This window comes from Pristiophorus japonicus, chromosome 5, assembly GCF_044704955.1.
Source record: "Pristiophorus japonicus isolate sPriJap1 chromosome 5, sPriJap1.hap1, whole genome shotgun sequence".
NCBI classification, from domain to species: Eukaryota; Metazoa; Chordata; class Chondrichthyes; family Pristiophoridae; genus Pristiophorus; species Pristiophorus japonicus.
The window spans coordinates 167,001,446-167,020,664 of NC_091981.1; the positions used below are offsets into that span (position 1 = coordinate 167,001,446).

Genomic DNA, 19,219 nt, shown 5'->3' on the forward strand with positions numbered 1-19,219 from the left:
GCTCACCCGTAATATATATCAGTGCTCAAGAGGAAGGTGACCTGAGGTGCTGCAAGACTCAAGAGACTACAAAATCCCACATATTTCATAATAGATAAAATAACATAACCAGAGGTTTATAGCACATAAGGACACCATATGATCCATTGTGCCTGTGCCGGCTCGTAGCTGGAGTAATCTAAAACTCATCCAACTGCCCTGTATCTTGCTTTGATCAAATATTTATCTATTTATGAAGTACTGTAGCAAAGCATCTCGTACATTAAGAACGCTCTACATAATAGCATTTCTCTTAATGTCTCCCCTCACTCTCTTAATGGCAATAATAAACTGATAATACCTCAACCAGAAGAAATAGTGCTTTTCTACTTCACCCTATCTAAACCCTTCATAATTTTAAAAAGCTGTTAAATCTCTTCAGACTTCTTCGTTTTAGTGGAAATAGTCCTAACATTTTGTCTCTCCTCATAACAATAGTTTCTTATCCTTGGTATCAAATACCATCAGAAAGATAAATATTGAGAGCTGGATGTAAGTACTTTGAACAGAAACTAGTCCCACCGTCTTTCCTCCTTTTTAATATGATGTTAGATCAGGCATTAAACCAGTACTAAGTAAAAAGAATTATAAGAACTATTCATTATTCAACTTGCAAAATACTTTTATGCTTTTACACAAGTGAAAAAGATTATTTCATGTCTGTTGACATTAAAAAGTTTCTTTAAAACAAAATAATTATTACACAGAATGACACTATGCAACGTACAGTATTAAGTAGATATGTTTCTGTATGTTAACATTTTCAAAAAGTGTCATGAAATCAAACAATGCCACATAGAAAGCATCAAAAGCAATTAATGCAACAAAACATTGTTTTGTTCTTGTCCCTGCTGATGAATTTTCTATTATTTCAATCAATCATTTTTTTCCAGGAATGGTCCCCATGTACTTGCATATGACGGACAACATGACCTCATCTGCACCGGCTCCTATTGACAGCAACCTCATATCCCTCAAGAATAAAATAAGAAAACAGAATCATTCATTGACTGCACATAAAGATATATAAATGCTGACCTTTTAGTTGTTTTTGAGAAATAACACACTGCAATGTCCAGCCATGTGAAGCGAAGCAATGTTTCAAGGAGTGTCTTACTGCCAGCATTCTGACCGATATTTATGTTCCTCCTAGAGCAGGAGGTACCAGTCTCCACTGAGCATCTCACACAATGCTAATTCGGTAACATGCCGAGGATAACAATCAGAACAATCTCAATTATTTTAGCTACTAAAATTATCTTATTCCTTTCACAAGATCTCTCCTGTCTTCGATAAGTGGTAGAGCATTATAACATCAAAAATTGTTTTAGGTTTAAGCTAATAAGCAAACTGGTGAATAAATAACCGTATACGTTTACAGAATAAATTTTATCTAGCTCCTTGAATGGAAAATAAAACATCACAATCAAAATGCAAAGCTATTCTTTTGTACATATTTTTTTATAAAAGCATTGTTTCTTTCCTTGCATTTCTTACCACAGCAGGAGCTGTACCATAAGAGAGAATTTCCTGGGTCTGTACCCAGGCGCACTGGATCACTTGAATACATCAAGTATTGGTAAATTGGACAGGATGGAGCACATACCTGTATAGAATCTTGCCCATGTTTCCTTGCAAAGTATGTTGCATATTTGAAGACTGAGATTTGAATAGCAGCCTTGCTTGACACTCAAAATTGAGATGTGGATAGGGATGGGGAGTTGCAGGCAGAAAAAGGAAATAACTATTTTTGGAAAAATGACTGCAGATATTTGGGAAGCAACTTGCAGCTTCATCGGTGCCTCAGGCCCACCTGGTTTCTCCTTTGAAGCTACAGAGCACTCCCTGAATTTCAGGAGCACAGAAACTTGCTTCTTCAGAGGAGGAATGGAAGTCCTAAGTCTTCTGCACAGTGTTTTGGATGGCAGGTCAGCCGATTTCCCAAGCACTGATTCAGTTGTTTCTAAAAAATATAATTACAAAAACTGACAGTTTCCAGACTGTAACTGTGTGGCAACTTAAATATCCCTTCACCAAATATTGGCACTGCAAGCACCACCAGAGGAAATCCACTAGCAGTTTTAAAGAGTGAATTATGTTTGAGGAACATGAATTGGGACAGGCTCAATGAACCAAAGGGTCTTTACATGTCTGTCATTGTTCACATGGTACTGACAAGATGGCAACCGGGGTGGCAGCTCCCTGGGTAGCTCCCCTGACAAACCAAATCTTACCTTACAATCTTGTGACATCCGACAACTTTTCACTCTCAACCTCCTCCCCTCTAAACTTTCGCCTTAATTGACCCTAATAGGGGGTACATTTTCTTAAACTTTACCTTAAACCCTAATCTTACAATCCTCATAAATTTGGGCCTACCTCGGGCGCAAACCTTCCCTCCTAAACCCCACACCACTCATCGACGACGACCGGACTACCAGCCTCCTGCAACAGTGACCTGGACCTCTTCCCTTCTCCGGCGACCTCCTCCTTCGACGTCGACTCAGCTGCCCCACCCGATCCTCGATGACGTCCGGTGAACCAGATGAGCCTCCGAACAGGAGATTGGGCCCCTCCAGCGGCGATCGGACCCCCCCCCCCAAATGGCAATCGGGCCCCTCCAACGGCGATCAGGCCATTCCCAACGACAACCTGGCCCCCTCCAGCGGAGATTGGGCCTCCTCCAGCGGAAATCGGGTCTCCTCCAACGACAGCGGCTGGGCCTATCCTCCTTGGCGGCAATTGGGCCTCCTTCTCTTCAGCGACGACGGCTGACCTCTCCTCCTCCTTCAACGACGACTGGGCCTCTCCTTCCCCACTGGTGACCTGGCCTCTTCTCTCCCAGCAACTGGTGAGTACCATGGCTGTGACCACCCTGACCTCCCACATTGAACTCCAGTGGACCACTGACTCTCTCAATGCCTGCCCTCAACCAAGCAGCAGATCACCTACCATCAAGGGCGCTACTCAGTGCCGAGCTTGCGGCCAACATCTCGCCGTAGGCAACTAGGCTCATACAGCAGTGCCTGGTCTCCAGTCGTCTTGGACCCCCTTGCCACTGGACCAAGGCCTTGCTCGGCTAAGCCCATGTGGTGGTCGGTGTGCAATGACCACCCCACGTTAAAAGAAGTCACACACAGGCATCTTCCACTCACCTAATATAAAGTTCGGGACCTGGAATGTCAGGATCCTAATGGACAACTGCAACAGCGACAGGCCGGAACGCTGCACCGCCATAGTTGCCCAGGAACATAGACGCTTTGACATCGACATCGCCAGCCTAAGCGAGACCCGGCAGGCAGGGGAAGGCCAGCTCAAGGAACCTTCTTCTGGAAAGGGAAACCAGAGCAAGAATGCTGCCTTCATGGAGTCAGCTTCACCGTCAAAAATGAATTGGTCGGCTGCCTCAAAGACTCCCCCTGCGGGGTTAACGAACGCCTCATGACCCTTTGCCTTACCCTATCCCAGAACCAATGCGCCACAGTCATCAGTGTGTACACCCCAACACTCGATGCAATGGATGAGGCTAAAGAGAGTTTCTATTCCAACCTCAAGACATCCCTGTCCCGCGTCCCCACGGGTGACAAATTGATCCTCCTAGGTGACTTTAATGCCAAGGTCGGCAAAGACACAGCCCTCTGGCGAGGCGTGATTGGCAGAGAGGGTGTAGGGAAATCCAACTCCAATGGCACCTACTCCTGACAAAATGTCAAGAACACAAACTCATCACCAACACCCTGTTCCGCCAGAGGGACAAATACAAGACATCGTGGCATTACCCTCGCTCCAAACATTGGCACCTGCTGGACTATGTCATCGTCCGAGCCACGGATCTCAAGGATGTGCGCATCACCCGCGCCATGACAGGAGCTGACGACTGCTGGATGGACCATCGCCTAATCCGATCCATCATCAATATTAACATAGCCCCAAAGCAGAGGGTACAGCAAAAGCAGTGCCACAAAAAAGTTAATACCGGGCCACTTAAAGACCTAGCTAAGAGAGCCCTACACAGCCAGCGCCTCACAGCCAATCCGGCGTGCCTTGATGACCCTGAGATGCTCAATGCCCACAGCGCTTGGTCTGCTTCCATAACCAATGCCAGTGAAGAGACACTTGGTTACTCAACCAGAAAATACCAGGACTGGTTTGATGAAAACGATCAGGAGAACCAAGAACTAATAGATCGTAAATGCAGAGCATTTCTGAGCCTCAAGCAACAATCCAACTCGGGAACTACAAAGCAATGTTACAGATGGCTCAAGGCTGAGGTCCAACAAAAAACCCGGGGTTTAAAGAACAGGTGGTGGATGGAGTAAGCGCTGGTGAAACAACAACTAGCCGACAGCCACGACATGCGAGGATTCTTCATTGCAGTCAAGGCCACCTACGATCCAAACTCCCAAGGCCCCACACCACTCCTGGCCAAGAACGGGGAAACACCAAGGACACCGAGGCTGTCAGGGACTGCTGGAAGGAGCAGTTTGAAGATCTCCTCAATCGAGACTCTGCCTTTGACTCGAGTGTTCTCAATTCCATCCCGCAGCATGCGACCCGCCACCACCTCAGCTATAAAACAGCTTAAGAATAACAAAGCTATGGGTGCAGATGGAATTGCTGCTGAGGCGCTAAAATATGGCGGAGAGGCTCTGTTGGTGCGGATACATGACCTCAGCTCTCTCATCTGGAGGGAGGAGAGCAAGCTGAGAGATCTCAGAGATGCAGTGATTATGTCCATTTTTAAAAAGGGGAACAAATCCGACTGCGGCAACTACAGAAGAATCTCCCTGCTATCAACCACTGGGAAGGTTGTCGCTAGAGTTCTCTTCAACCGTCTTCTCCCTGTGGCCGAGGAGCTCCTCCCGGAGTCACAGTGTGGATTTCGTCCCCTATGGGGAACAACGGACATGATCTTTGCAACATGACAACTGCAGGAAAAATGCAGGGAGCAGCATCTTACAAACGCCTTTAACACTGTCAACCGTGAGGGCTTATGGAGCGTCCTCCTCCGTTTTGGATGCCCCCAAAAGTTTGTCAACATCCTTCACCTGCTCCACGACGACATGCAGGCCGCGATCCTTACCAGCGGATCCACTACAGACCTATTCCACGTCCAGATTGGGGTCAAACAGGGCTGCGACATCGCTCCAACCCTCTTCTCAATCTTCCTCGCTGCCATGCTCCACCTCACTGTCAACAAGCACCCTGCTGGAGTGGAACTAAACTACAAAACCCGTGGGAAGCAGTTTAACCTACACCGCCTCCAGGCCAGGTCCAAGATCACCCAAACCTCTGTTGTTGAACTGCAGTGCTTGGACAACGCCTGCGTCTGCGCACATTCTGAGGCTGAACTCCAGGATATAGTCGATGTATTCAAGGCCACATATTTCGCATGCCAGACACGAGACTTCCAAAGCAAGTGCTCTACTCGGAACTCGTCCACGACAAACGAGCCAAAAGCGGGCAGAGGAAACATTACAAGGACACTCTCAAAGCCTCCCTGATAAAGTGCGACATCTCCACTGAGACCTGGGAGTCCCGCGAGCATGCAGAAATCAAGCGCAGGCAGCGGAAAGAGCGTGCGGCAAACCAGGCTCCCTGCCCATCCTTTCCCTCAATGACTATCTGTCCCACCTGTGACAGAGGCTGTGGTTCTCGTATTGGACTGTTCAGTCACCTAAGAACTCATGCGAAGAGTGGAAGCAAGTCTTCCTTGATTCCAAGGGACTGCCTATGATGATAATAAAAGCATGGGCCTTATGCTTAACATCCGTAAGACAGAGGTCCTCCACCTGCCTGTCCTCGCCGCACAGCACTGCCCCCCAGTTATCAAGATTCACGGCACAGCCCTCGACAACGTGGATCACTTCCCATACCTCGGAAGCCTCTTGTCAACAAAGACAGACATTGATGCGGAGATTCAACATCACCTCTAATACGCCAGTGCAGCCTTTGGCTGCCTGAGGAAAAGTGTGTTCGAGGACCGGGCCCTCAAACTTACCACCAAGCTCATCGTCTACAGGGCTATAGGAATACCCACCCTCCTGTATGGATCAAAGGCATGGATGATGTACAGAAAGCACATCAAGTCGTTGGAGATATATCAGGATCCGCAAGATCCTGAAAATCCCCTGTGAGGACAGACGCACCAACATCAGTGTCCTCGTCCAGGCTAACATCCCCAGCATTGAAGCACTAACCACACTCGATCAGCTTCGCTGGGCAGGCCACTTATGTCTGGCATGTCAGACAAGAAACTCCCTAAGCAATTGCTCTATGCGGAGCTCCTTCATGGCAAATGAGCCAAAGGTGGGCAGCGGAAACGTTACAAGAACACCCTCAAAGCCTGCCTGGTGAAGTGCGGCATCACCACTGACACCTGGGAGACCCTGGCCGAAGACCGCCCTAGGTGGAGAAAGTGCATCCGGGAGGGCGTTGAGCTCTTCGAATCTCAACGCTGCGAGTGTGAAGAGGTCAGGCACAGGTAGCAGAAGGAGCGTGTGGTAAATCAGTGCCACCCCCACTTCCCCCGACGAATATCTGTCCCACCTGTGACAGGGTCTGTGGCTCTCGTGTTGGACTGTTCAGCCACCAAAGAACTAATTTTAGGCATGGAAGCAAGTCTTCCTCGATTCTGAGGGACTACCGATAATGATGATTGTTCACATGTTCATAATTGGGCTTGGAGTTCTTGCAAAATTTACCCAGTTAGAAGGTTATATGTTCCAGCCCTATTCAGGAATTTGGCTCATCAGTATAGTACCATGGGAATGCTACATTGTTGGAAGTGTTGTCTTTCATAAACTGAGGTCCCATCTACCCTTTCTGCTTATGCAGATGAACGTTAAAGATGCTTGTGGAATTTAGGTGAAAAAGCAAATGAGCACTTTTAAGACTTACTGCCTATAGGACAGGACAGCTGGCCCACTTCTATCAGCTGGTGCCAGGCAATGATAATGTCATGTTTAGCTGTTGACAAGAGTCAATTATTATTTGGTGATGGCCTCTCATTGGAAACCAGTGTTGCAACAACTCTAGATAGATCTTGTAGTGATATTATCATTTATCTCATCTGGAATCTCAAAGTAAAGTTAAATATCATGCTTTTATCTGAATATATGCCTTAATTTATGGATCACTTTGGTTTAGATTTAACTTAAAAAAGATAGAACACATTTGGATCCTGATCTGAGTAGATCTATTGGTGTGTATCACAGCAGTATCATCTGCCACCAGTGAACGTGGCATCTTCTTATTCACAGTCCATTATTTCTGCTTTCTGATACTTTGAAAATACTAATTTCCAGCTGTGCAAAAATAACTGAGTCATTTCATGAGAAGTCTAACACTGCTTCTCGTCTCCAATTGCTTTTAATTGAAAAACACTTGATTCAGCAAATGATTAACCAGAATGTCATTTTTCAACTTTCAAATCATACTATGCTTCATGTCTACATTTTTAAAGTTGTTTGCTTAACATAAGATTCTTTCTTGGGATGAATGAAATAAAATCTTCGGTGACGAACGCATCTTCTCTGTTTAGTATAATTTTTCTGAAGAATCAATGGGCCCAAAATTCCAGGGTCCATGCTCCAAAAGCAGGAGTGTGACAGAATGGGAACCCTAGACGCTGTCTCAAATCACAGAGATGGAGACATTATCATAATCAGATTGGTCGTTCCATGCCTTTGTAGGCAAACATCCAGTCCCTGCCACTGGAAATTGAGCGGCATCCAGTTTAAGTTAAAGTTAAATTCTGCTCCTAAGTAGCACATGGGCATGTATGAGGGTATTGGTTTCCTCCAAGATCAATTACTTCAGCCTTGGGGTCTTTACTAGCCTCGAAAAGAAACTCACATCAGCTCTCAGCCTCTTTTTCTTCCCATAGCCCTGTATCTACCTCCATTTCAAAAACTTATTTATTCTTCCCTTAAAAAAACACTCCGTGTGGCAATGCATTCCATATTCGAACTCTGCATGAAAAAATTTGTCAGCATCTCTCCTCAATCCCTTTGTGAAATTTTAACTTGACGATCCCTCACCAGTTTTCCAACTTGAGGAATAAGTCTTTCCTATTCACTCTATCAAAACCCTTCATAACTTTAGAAATCTCTATTAAATCATCTCAGCCATATCTACTCCCAGTATCTCAATTCTCTCTTCACAATTATCGTTTCTCATCCCTGGTATTGTCCCACTGAATCTATGCTACATGGTTCATATGGCTTTAAAGTTCATTTGATAATGGGGTTCCCAAATCTGTACATAGTACTCTTAACTGTGGCCAAACATTGTTTTGTAGAAATTTTACATAACCCTTCACGCTTGTACTCTATGCCCCTATTTATAAAACTCTAAATATTGCTGGCCATTTTATGGCTTTTAACTATCTGCATCCACACACTCAAGGATTTATGTATGAGCATCCATAGGTCTCTGTTCCTCCACACCCTTCATCAAATTTTCAGTGTGTGGATATTCCTTGTTTATTCTCCCAAAATGCATGACTTTACACCCACCCAAATTAAACTACATCTGCCATTTGACTGCCAATTCCACTCATCTGTTTATGGCCCCTCTGGAGCCTTTTACAGTCATCAATAAATGTCACCTCTGAAAACCCATAACCAATAATGACTCCAGCAAAGAAGACCCTTTCAAAAAAGAGTGGGGCGATGCAGACATTGCAATCAGGAAGGAGGAGTGTGAAAGGTTACTGCACAAGATAAAAGTTCACGGGATTGGGGGTAATATATTAGCATGGATAGAGGATTGGCTAACTAACTGAGAGTCGGGATAAATGGTTCATTCTCTGGTTGGCAACCAGTAACTAGTGGGGTGCCGCAGGGATCAGTGCTGGGGCCCCAACTATTTACAATCTATATTAATGACTTGGAAGAAGGGACTGAGTGTAATGTAGGCAAGTTTGCTGACGATACGAAGATGGGAGGAAAAGCAATGTGTGAGGAGGACACAAAAAATCTGCAAAAGTGAGTGGGCAAAAATTTGGCAGACGGAGTATAATGTTGGAAAGTGTAAGGTCATGCACTTTGGCAGAAAAAAATCAAGAGCAAGTTATTATTTAAATGGAGAAAGATTGCAAAGTGCCGCAGTACAGCGGGACCTGGGGGCACTTATGCATGAAACACAAAAAGATAGTATGCAGGTACAGCAAGTGACCAGGAAGGCCAATGGTATCTTGGCCTTTATTGCAAAGGGGATGGAGTATAAAAGCAGGGACGTCTTGCTGCAGCTATACAAGGTATTGGTGAGGCTATATCTGGAACACTGCATGGAGTTTTGGTTTCCGTATTTACAAAAGGATATACTTGCTTTGGAGGAAGTTCAGAGAAGGTTCACGAGGTTGATTCCGGGGATGAAGGGTTTGACTTATGAGGAAAGGTTGAGTAGGTACTCATTGGAATTCAGAAGAATGAGAGGTGATCTTATTGAAACGCATAAAATTATGAGGGGACTTGACGAGGTGGATGCAGAGAGGATCTTTACACTGATAGGGGAGACTAGAACTAGAGGGCAGAATCTTAGAATAAGGAGCTGCCCATTTAAAACTGAGATGAGGAGAAATTTCTTCTCTCAGAGGGTTGTGGATCTGTGGAATTCGCTGCCTCAGAGCTGTGGAAGCTGGGACATTGAATAAATTTAAGACAGAAATAGACAGTTTCTTAAACAATAAGGCAATAAGGGGTTATGGAAAACGGGCAGGAAAGTGGATCTGAATCCATGATCGGATCAGCCATGATCGTATTATATGGCGGAGCAGGCTCGAGGGGCCATATAGCCTTCTCCTGCTCCTATTTCTTATGTTCTTATGTAGTAGTGTGAGGTAATGCATTTGGGGAGCGCTAACAAGGCAAGTTAATACACGTTAAATGGTAGGACACTGAGAAGTGTAGAGGAACAAAGGGACCTTGGAGTGAATGTCCACAGATCTCTAAAGGTAGGCCAGGTAGATAAGTTGGTTAAAAAGGTATACAGAATACTTGTCTTTATTAGCCGAGGCATAGAATACAAGCGCATGGAATATATGCTTAAACTGTATGAAACACTGGTTAGGCCACAGCTAGAGTATTGCATGCCGTTCTGGTCATCACATTACAGGAAAGATGTGATTGCACTGGAGAGGTACAGTGGAAATTTACAAGGATGTTGCCTGGACTGGATAATTTTAGCTATGAGGAAAGATTGGATAGGCTGGGTTTGTTTTCTTTGGAACAGAGAAGGCTGAGGGGAGACCTTATTGAGGTGTATAACATTATGAGGGACCTAGATAGAGTGGATAGGAAGGAACTATTTCCCTTAGCAGAGTGATCAACAAACAGGGGGCATAGATTTAAAGTAATTGGTAGGAAGTTATAGGGGATTTGAGGGGAAATTTCTTCACCCAGAGGATGGTGGGGATCTGGAACTCACTGCCTGAAAGGAAAATAGAGGCAGAAACCCTCACCACATTTAAAAAGTGCTTGGATGTGCACTTGAAGTGCCGTAGCCTACAGAGCTACGGACCAAGAGCTGGAAAGTGGTATTAGGCTGGATAGCTCTTTGTTGGCCGGCTCGAACACGATGGGCTGAAATGGCCTCCTTCCGTGCTGTAAATTTCTATGATTCTAACTGATGAAAGTCCATTATTGTTAGTCACAGATGGGGTAATATGCCTTCACTGTGACTCATCAGTTAGCTATGCAGCCATCCATTTGTGCTACTCCCTCACCTAGGGGACCAGTTACTTGTTGAGCACAGTCAAAAGCAACATGGAGAAGTTCATGATACTCAAGGGGCAAATTTGGAGAAAAGTACAGCATGTATCATCATAGGCAGTCCCTCGGAATCGAGGAGGACTTGCTTCCACTCTTAACATGAATTCTTAAGTGGCTGAACAGTCCAATACGAGAACCACAGACTCTGTCACAGGTGGGGCAGATAGTTATTGAGGGAAGGGGTAAGTGGGACTGCTTTGCCTCATGCTCTTTCCGCTGCCTGTGCTTGTTTTCTGCGTGATCTCGGCGATGAGACTCGAGGTACTCAGCGCCCTCCCGGATGCACTTCCTCCACTTAGGGTGGTCTCTGGCCAGGGACTCCCATGTGTCAGTGGGGATGTTGCACTTTATCAGGGAGGCTTTGAGAATGTCCTTGTAACGTTTCCTCTGCCCACCTTTGGCTCGTTTGTTGTGAAGGAGTTCCGAGTAGAGCGCTTGCTTTGAGAGTCTCGTGTCAGGCATGCGAACAATGTGGCCTGCCCAGCGAAGCTGATCAACTATTGTCAGTGCTTCAATGCTGGGGATGTTGGCCTGGCCGAGGATGCTGATGTTGGTGTGTCTGTCCTCCCAGGGGATTTGTGGGATCTTGCGGAGACATCGTTGGTGGTATCTCTCCAGTGACTTGAGGTGTCTACTGTACATGGCCCATGTCTCTGAGCCATACAGGAGGGTGGTTATTACTACAGCCCTGTAGACCATGAGCTTGGTGGCAGTTTTGAGGGTCTGGTCTTCGAACACTCATTTCCTCAGGCGGCCGAAGGCTGCACTGGCGCACTGGAGGCGGTGTTGAATCTCGTCGTCAATGCCTGCTCTTGGTGATAAGAGGCTCCCGAGGTATGAGAATTGCACCACGTTGTCCAGGGCCGTGCCGTGTATAAAAAGGCACTGAAAAACATATAAGTTGGTAGCTGGAATTGCTCACCTCCAACCCTTTTTTCTGTCCATAATGGTCCTTGAATAGAAAAATCAGCCCCAAATTCTTCTGTGGTTGCTATATATCCAGCATTCTATTAGCCTTTTAAAAATTTGCTTTGCCATATTGTCTGAATATTAAAAGTGCCACATCAACAATTATTCTCGGGTCCCTTTCAAGGCACTCCAGCACGAGTTTAAAAAATGGTATTACATGTTTAATCCTTGTTTTATCTTTGTGAAGATGAAAGGACTAACAAATGCTGATTGGATCCCATCTTATTCTAAATCCCATGCTGGCAGTTGCTTCATTACTTTCACGAATGGGGCTATCTTGCTGTCTGAGAAATGTTTCATCCCCACTGTGTACAAATAGGTTTGTTAAACTGAACGTAACAAAAATCAGCTTGACCATTTCCCCTTCAGCACACAGCATGAAGCTCAATGTAAGCTCGAGGAACAGCACCTCATCTTTCGATTAGGCACTTTACAGCCTTCTGGACTCAACATCGAGTTCAGCAATTTCAGATCATAACCTCTGCCTCCATTTTTTCGGACAGCGGGTGCTGATTCTGCTATTCCCATTTACACCTCTTCTCGACCCATTTTTTGTTTCTTTACTTGTCCCATTACCACCCCATTTTACCTTGCACCATCATCCCTTTTGTCATTCAATTTCTCCTGCCTTCCACCATATCACAGAAACATTTTTTGTTCTTTCCTGCCTTCCTCCCTTTCCCTGCCTCTGTGCTTCTTGTGGAGGAAGAGCATCCGGGAGGGCGCTGAGCACCTCAAGCCTCATTGCCGAGAGCATGCAGAAAATAAGCGCAGGTAGCAGAAGGAGCGTGTGGCAAACCAGACTCCCCACCCACCCTTTTCTTCAACGACTGTCTGTCCTACCTGTGACAGAGACTGTAATTCCCGTATTGGACTGTTCACTCACCTAAGAACTCACTTTTAGAGTGGAAGCAAATCTTCCTCGATTTCGAGGGACTGCCTATGATGATGATGCTTGCTTAAAACCAGTTACATCTGTAATATTTTCCAGTTCTGATTGAAAGGTCATCAACCTGAAACATTAACTCTGTTTCTCTCTCCACAGATGTTGCCTGACCTGCTGAGTATTTCCAGCATTTTCTGTTTTTATCCCTATCAGCACAGTTGTTACAGCTTATTCTAGAGTAAGAATTTTCAAGGTAAACAAAAACTACTGTGAACTGCCTGTTATTACACAGACCTAACAGATGTTTCTTTCACTATTGCAAAATCGTGTTACAAATATGGTGAATACATAAACACAAAAAACACACAACCTGGACCCAACAAATTCTATTGGCTTTTCCTCGAGTGCTATTTTGTCTGATTAAAGTTGAACTGCCATTTAATTAGATGTGTAAAACCAGGATTAAATTGGATAATATGTCATATGAAGCTGTACAAAGAAACAACAATATGTGAAACAATGACAGAAAGCTGAGTCAGGAATTCTGAAAAATCATCTGGGCATAACATCAAGAAACTTGGGATGCCACACAGCTGTGTTTAATAATGGTTTTCTGGATTTACAATCACTTTGATTTTCAAGACTGATGGAAAAGTCGCTACATGGAGAAACTTGCTATTTCAACCAATACCTGTTCAGTTCTGACAAACATAATTGCAAAACCAAAGGAACTCACTGATAATAGAATCGATCTCGTCAGCCTAGAATCAATCTCATCAGTCAGACTAAAATAAATTAACAGGTATTCTATGGTCAGTTTATGTTCTTTAAAACACATTTTAATCATTTAAAAAAATAATAATTTTGCTCCTTGGTAAAATGATACCAAAAAAATAAATCAGCAATCAAGGGCAAAATGGTCATCAAATAGAATCAAAATAACGAGCAAAAAACACTAATATTAAAAATTATTTCCTGTAATTTCTAACACATTCTGCTATAATAAATGATTGCTGTTAGCCTATTTTGACAATATAGATGGGAGTATTTTTTAAAACTTGTACTATTTCAGTCTCAGAATAAGGGGTCGGCCATTTAGGACTGAGATGAGGAGAACCTTCTTCACTCAGAGGGTGGTGAATCTTTGGAATTCTCTACCCCAGAGGGCTGTGGAGGCTCAGTCTTTGAGTCATCATCATCATCATAGGCAGTCCCTCGAAATCGAGGAAGACTTGCTTCCACTCTCAAAGTGAGTTCTCAGGTAACTGTACAGTCCAATACGAGAATTACAGTTTCTGTCACAGGTGGGACAGACAGTGGTTGAAGGAAAGGGTAGGTGGGGAATCTGGTTTGCAGCACGCTCCTTCCGCTGTCTGCGCTTGGTTTCTGCATGCTCTCAGCGATGAGACTCAAAGTGCTCAACGCCCTCCCGGATGCTCTTCCTCCACTTAGGGCGGTCTTGCGCCAGGGACTCCCAGGTGCCGGTATATTCAAGACAAGGATCGATAGATTTTTGAATATTAAGGGAATCAAAGGATATGGGGATAGTGCAGGAAAGTGGAGTTGAGGGAGAAGATCAGCCATGGTCTTATTGAATGGCGGAGCAGGTTCGAGGGGCCAAATGGCCTACTCCTGCTCCTAATTCTTATGTTCTTATTTGATCAGGACACTATTTGTCAAAAATATTGAATTTGTACCAGTAACTGCTTGTTTTTTGCAGGTTCCTTCCTCTCCTGTCCTCCTATTCGTAAGGCATGGAGTCTTTTATGGGTATTGTGAGGTGCCAGAGGATGCTGGGCATCCTCTAGTACCTCATTCAAGGAGGTTTTTTCCTCAACTGCCATTATTCATATGTAATTCTTATCAATAAGTGTCAGAAAGAATTTTGAGTACAACTATTCCTTTACTCATCCGATGTTCCACATAAGGACTTCAAGCAAAGGATGCTCGATAGCAATCAGGAACAGCAACTCTGACCAAATTTCTCTTCTTTTATCAGGGGTGCTGATGGCAGCTAAAATACTCAGTGCCAACCTGGCTGAGATCAGCTAAATCAGTAGAAAGCAGGGATCAAACACGAGACCTTCCAGACTTTTGTGATTGAGCCACTGAAGCACACACTTGAGAAAGCACTAGTTTAGATTTGAAAACTTATAAGGAAAGATTTTCCTGTGTCTGGGCACTGGATCGACTGGGCACAATGAATACTGAAAAATCCAATGGGTCAGAGCACACATCTGTAAAGGAACCCACCCAATGATCTTTCCACAATGGAAGGAAAATCAGGCGGATTCCATTAGAAGCGTGCACTATGACCCGCACGATTTTACAACATTCGTTGCGCCTACACCGACCCAGGAAAATCTCCCATATAAACCAATTCATAGTCAAATGATATGACTAGAAACCTTCATGGTAATTTATATACTTCACAACCCATCAATTACAGTTAGAATATCTACTTTAATGGATTGCTGTTTTAATGGAGATAATTTTTGACTTATGTTATATGTTGCTTTTAAAATGTGAAAAAACATTTGCGGTTAAACTCAGTTCATGCCTGCATCCTTTAATTTTACTCACCTGTACATTCTGCTGATCAGCACCTCATTAGTAAAACCCATTCCTCCCCAGAACTGGAGACAGCTGTCAGTTACCTCACGAACCAGGCGGCCTGCTTTCAACTTTGCCATTGAGGCTAATTTTGTTGTATCATTTCCTTGAATATACTGAGCTGAATGAAGAAAAAATAAACCTAATTATAACTATAATTAAAGTTATCCTTGTATGAACAAAGCATAACACGCAACGTCTATTGTCTTAGAAGGCAGCATCATATTTTGTGGTGGTGGAGTGGGGGAAGGGGTTTGACATGACATCATAAACTACAAGGCAAAGGTTGGTATAATATCACCTCAACCCCCTAAGGTACTACTGCACTGGACAAACTCCAATGTGTGTTATGCTTTGTAACTTATACAAATTAAGAATATAATTTTTTGCCAGCAGTGGTGTGGCTGACAGTGATAGATAAGTTCCCCTGATCAAATCAAGTGATTTGATAAATAGTGATGTTGTGCCATGTAGATGTGACAAGCAGTGATTGAGATTTATTTTAACAAATTAAATTAGGAAATATCATAGTTTCTATATGTTACAACAATGCATACAAAACAATTCAAACATCTTACTTTAATTGTGTAGCAAACAAATAGTGTTAGCTGTGGCTCAGTTAGCACTTTCGCCCAAGTCAGAAGGTTGTGGGTTCAAGTCCCTCTCCAGGGACTTGAGCACATAAATCTAGGCTGACACTCCAGTGCAGTGCTGAGGGAGTGCTGCACTGTTGGAGGTGCTGTCTTTAGGGTGAGATGTTAAACCTAGTCTCCGTCTACTCTCTCAGATGGACATAAAAGATCCCATGGCACTATTTTGAAGAACAGGAGGGGAGTTATCCCTGGTGTCCTTGCCAATATTCATCCCTCAGTCAACATAACAAAAACAGATTATCTGTTCATTATCACATTGCTGTTTGTGGGAGTTGCTGTGTGCAAATTGGTTGTCGCGTTACCCACATTACAACAGTAACTATACTTCAAAAGTACTTCATCGGCTGTAAAGCGCTTTGAGACATCCGGTGGTCATGAAAGGTGCTATGTAAATGCAAATCTTTCTTTTTTCTTTTCAACTGCAAAAACAAATCCCTTTTTCACATATGCAAGAATTATCAAAAATGACAAAAAAAACCCAAAAACATGCAAATGTTTACATTTAATGCTAAGAGGGCATAAAACTTGCTAGAATACCAATAAACTGAGTTTAGATGTATGTCAATAGAAGAATCTAGTATGTAAAATCTGTATAATCATAATACCTTTATCTCCTTAGAAAAAAATCTCATGTTCATAAAATATCATTCGAGCTAAAAGGGCAGTCTTCCCACCTGCGATACATTTAACAACCTTTCTAAAGTCAATTTAGCCACTCCCTCCCCATCTTTCCCAAAGTTATTCCTTTGCTTTGGTTAAATACTTAAAAATAAAACTGGATGAAGCAAGATTTATTTTCATCCACAAATCTAGCCATCAATAACAATGCTCCACCATTCTCATTAAGCAACAATTACACATTTTTATAAGCCAGTGGTTGTGAAAAATGGAATGCTGCTTATGACAAAATAACACAGACACTGATTTATATTTAAAAAAAACAATTTAAGAGGTACAGGCCCCGATTTTAACTGCACCCCCCCACACCTGGCAGAAACTGGTCCAGGGGTGGGGAAGGGCAGACTTACCCAGTCATCCTGCTGTCTTCCACTAGGTCCTGATATTAATCTGCTCGTTTGATCAGTCGAACTGGACAACTGCCCCAAGCCGGCAGGGTCCTCTTTAAATATGTAGATTGGGTCCCAATGATGACCCCAAGCTTCGCCCCCTCCCCTATCACTTTCATCCCCGCCATCCCTTACCACTTAATTCATTGCCAGGGACCAATTCTGTGGGTCCCCGGTGACAGCCTCCTGCCTGTAAACCTCCACTCCTGCCAGCTAGCCAGGTAGTGTAGGTAGAGAGTAGGGCCTATTAGAGACCAAAAAGATAACCTGTGTGTTGAGGTAGAAGACATGGGTATTGTTCTTAATGAATACTTTGGGCTCAAGTTTCGGCCTGAGTTGCTCCTAATTTTTTGGAGCAACTAGTTTAGAATGGAGCATCTTAGAAATTGCAATTCTCAGCATTTAGTTTGCTCCAGTTCTAGTGAGTTAGAATAGTTTCATTTTAGAACAGATTTTTTTTTCCAAAAGGGGGCGGGTCCAGCCACTTATGCCTGTTTTGCAAGTTTAGGCAACGAAAACTTACTCCAAACTAATTTAGAATGGAGTAAGTGTAGATTTTTGTACGCTCAGAAAAACCTTACCTACACTTATAAATCAGGTGTAGGGAACAAGAAATGGGAGGTGGGGGGGAGGGGGTTTTACAAACATTATATACTTCACTTTTACAAATAAAGAGCCATCATCAATAATAAATAAATAAATGAATAAATAAATCAACCAATAAATCAATCAAAAAAAATTTAAAAATTAAAAAAATAATAAAAAATCAATCAATAAATAAAAAATTAAGTTTCTACTCACCTACTGCAGCACTGGGAGCCCTCCAACAGTGTGCTGGGATGGGGCCCACCCAGTGTCTCTCTCTCTGTCTCTGTCAGCAAGGGGTGGAGAGAGAGGAGGGAGAGAGAGGAGGGGGGAGAGGAAGGGGAGAGAGAGGGGGGCGGCAGAGGAGCAGGGGGAGAGGAGAGGGTGGGAGAGGAGGGGGGGGAGAGGAGAGGGGGGGGAGAGGAGAGGGGGGGAAAGGAGAGGGGGGGAGAGGAGAGGGGAGGGGAGAGGAGACGAGAGGTGGGGGGGGGGCGCGGGAGGGAGAGGAGAGGGGGAGGCTGAACGGGCCCCGCCGCCGATGATGCAGATGCCTGGCCGCCGCGTAAGACTTAGGGCGGGGCCCGCCCCCAGCAAGATGCCGGGCGGGTGGGCCCTGTCGACGACGTGGAGGGAAGCAGTGGGGTGGGGGGCGGGGGGGGGGAGAGAGATGGGGCGAGGAGGGCGAACAGCTGAACAGGAGGGAGGGAGGGGGGGGAGCGGGAGTTGAATGGGGGGCGGGGAGCAGCGGGAGCTGAACGGGAGGGAGACCCGAGTCCGATCTTTGCCCCGGGAGCCCATTCGGCCAGCATCAGGGGCGGCGTGCTTCAGGCCCCTCCCACGCAGCCTCGGGGGCGAGGAGCTACTGCACATGCGTGCACACTCTAGCACGCATGTGCAGAGGTCCCGGCACTGTTTTCAGCGCAGAGACCTGGCTCCGCCCCCGACCCCTTGTACTGCGCCATGCCGAGCACGAAGACGTCCTGAGGAGCTCGCTGAATCGATGCCCTTTTTATTCCAGAAAAGGTGCGCCGTTCTTACAGAGGGCGGAAACTTGGGCCCTTTGTGTCTATTTTCACAAAAGGAGGATCCAGACATTGTAGTTAAGAAGGAGGACTGTGAAATATTAGAGAAGATAAATATAGTGAGAGAGGAAATATTAAGGGGTTTAAGCATCTATAAAAGTAGTTAAATCGCCAAGCCCGGATGAAATGTAGTCCAGGTTGCTAATAGAAGCAAGGGAGGAAATAGCAGAGGTCCTGACCATCATTTTCCAATCCTCTGGTTACAGGTGTGGTGATGGAGGACTGCTAACATTATATTGTTGTTTAAAAAGGGAGCAGGGGATAGACCGAGTCAGTCTAACCTCGGTGGTGGGAAAATTATTCGAAAAAATTCTGAGGGACAGAATTAATGGTCATTTAGAAAGGCATTGATTAGTCAAGGACAGTCAGCATGGATTTGTTAAGGGAAGGCAGTGTCTGACGAACTTGATTGAATTTTTTGAGGTGGTAACAAGGAAGGTCAATACAGGTAAAATGTTTGATGTAATCTATGTGCATTTTAGAAAGGCTTTGATAAAATCTCACATGGTAGACTGGTCAGAAAAGTAAAAGCCCATGGGATCCAAGAGAA

At 44.6% G+C, this 19,219-nt stretch overlaps 1 protein-coding gene across 1 annotated transcript in view; it reads right to left on the reverse strand.

Annotated features, from left to right (window-relative positions):
* Window positions 1-636: 636 nt before the first annotated feature.
* Window positions 637-19,219, reverse strand: part of LOC139264505 (probable acyl-CoA dehydrogenase 6) — a 167,919-nt gene continuing 149,336 nt past the window's right edge. Inside the window, exons 8-9 of the mRNA XM_070881078.1 lie at window positions 15,253-15,403; window positions 637-1,012 (exon numbers count right to left, since the gene is read on the reverse strand). Coding sequence (XP_070737179.1) covers window positions 919-1,012; window positions 15,253-15,403 — 245 coding nt within the window. The 3' untranslated portion in view covers window positions 637-918. The remainder of the gene's footprint in view (window positions 1,013-15,252; window positions 15,404-19,219) is intronic.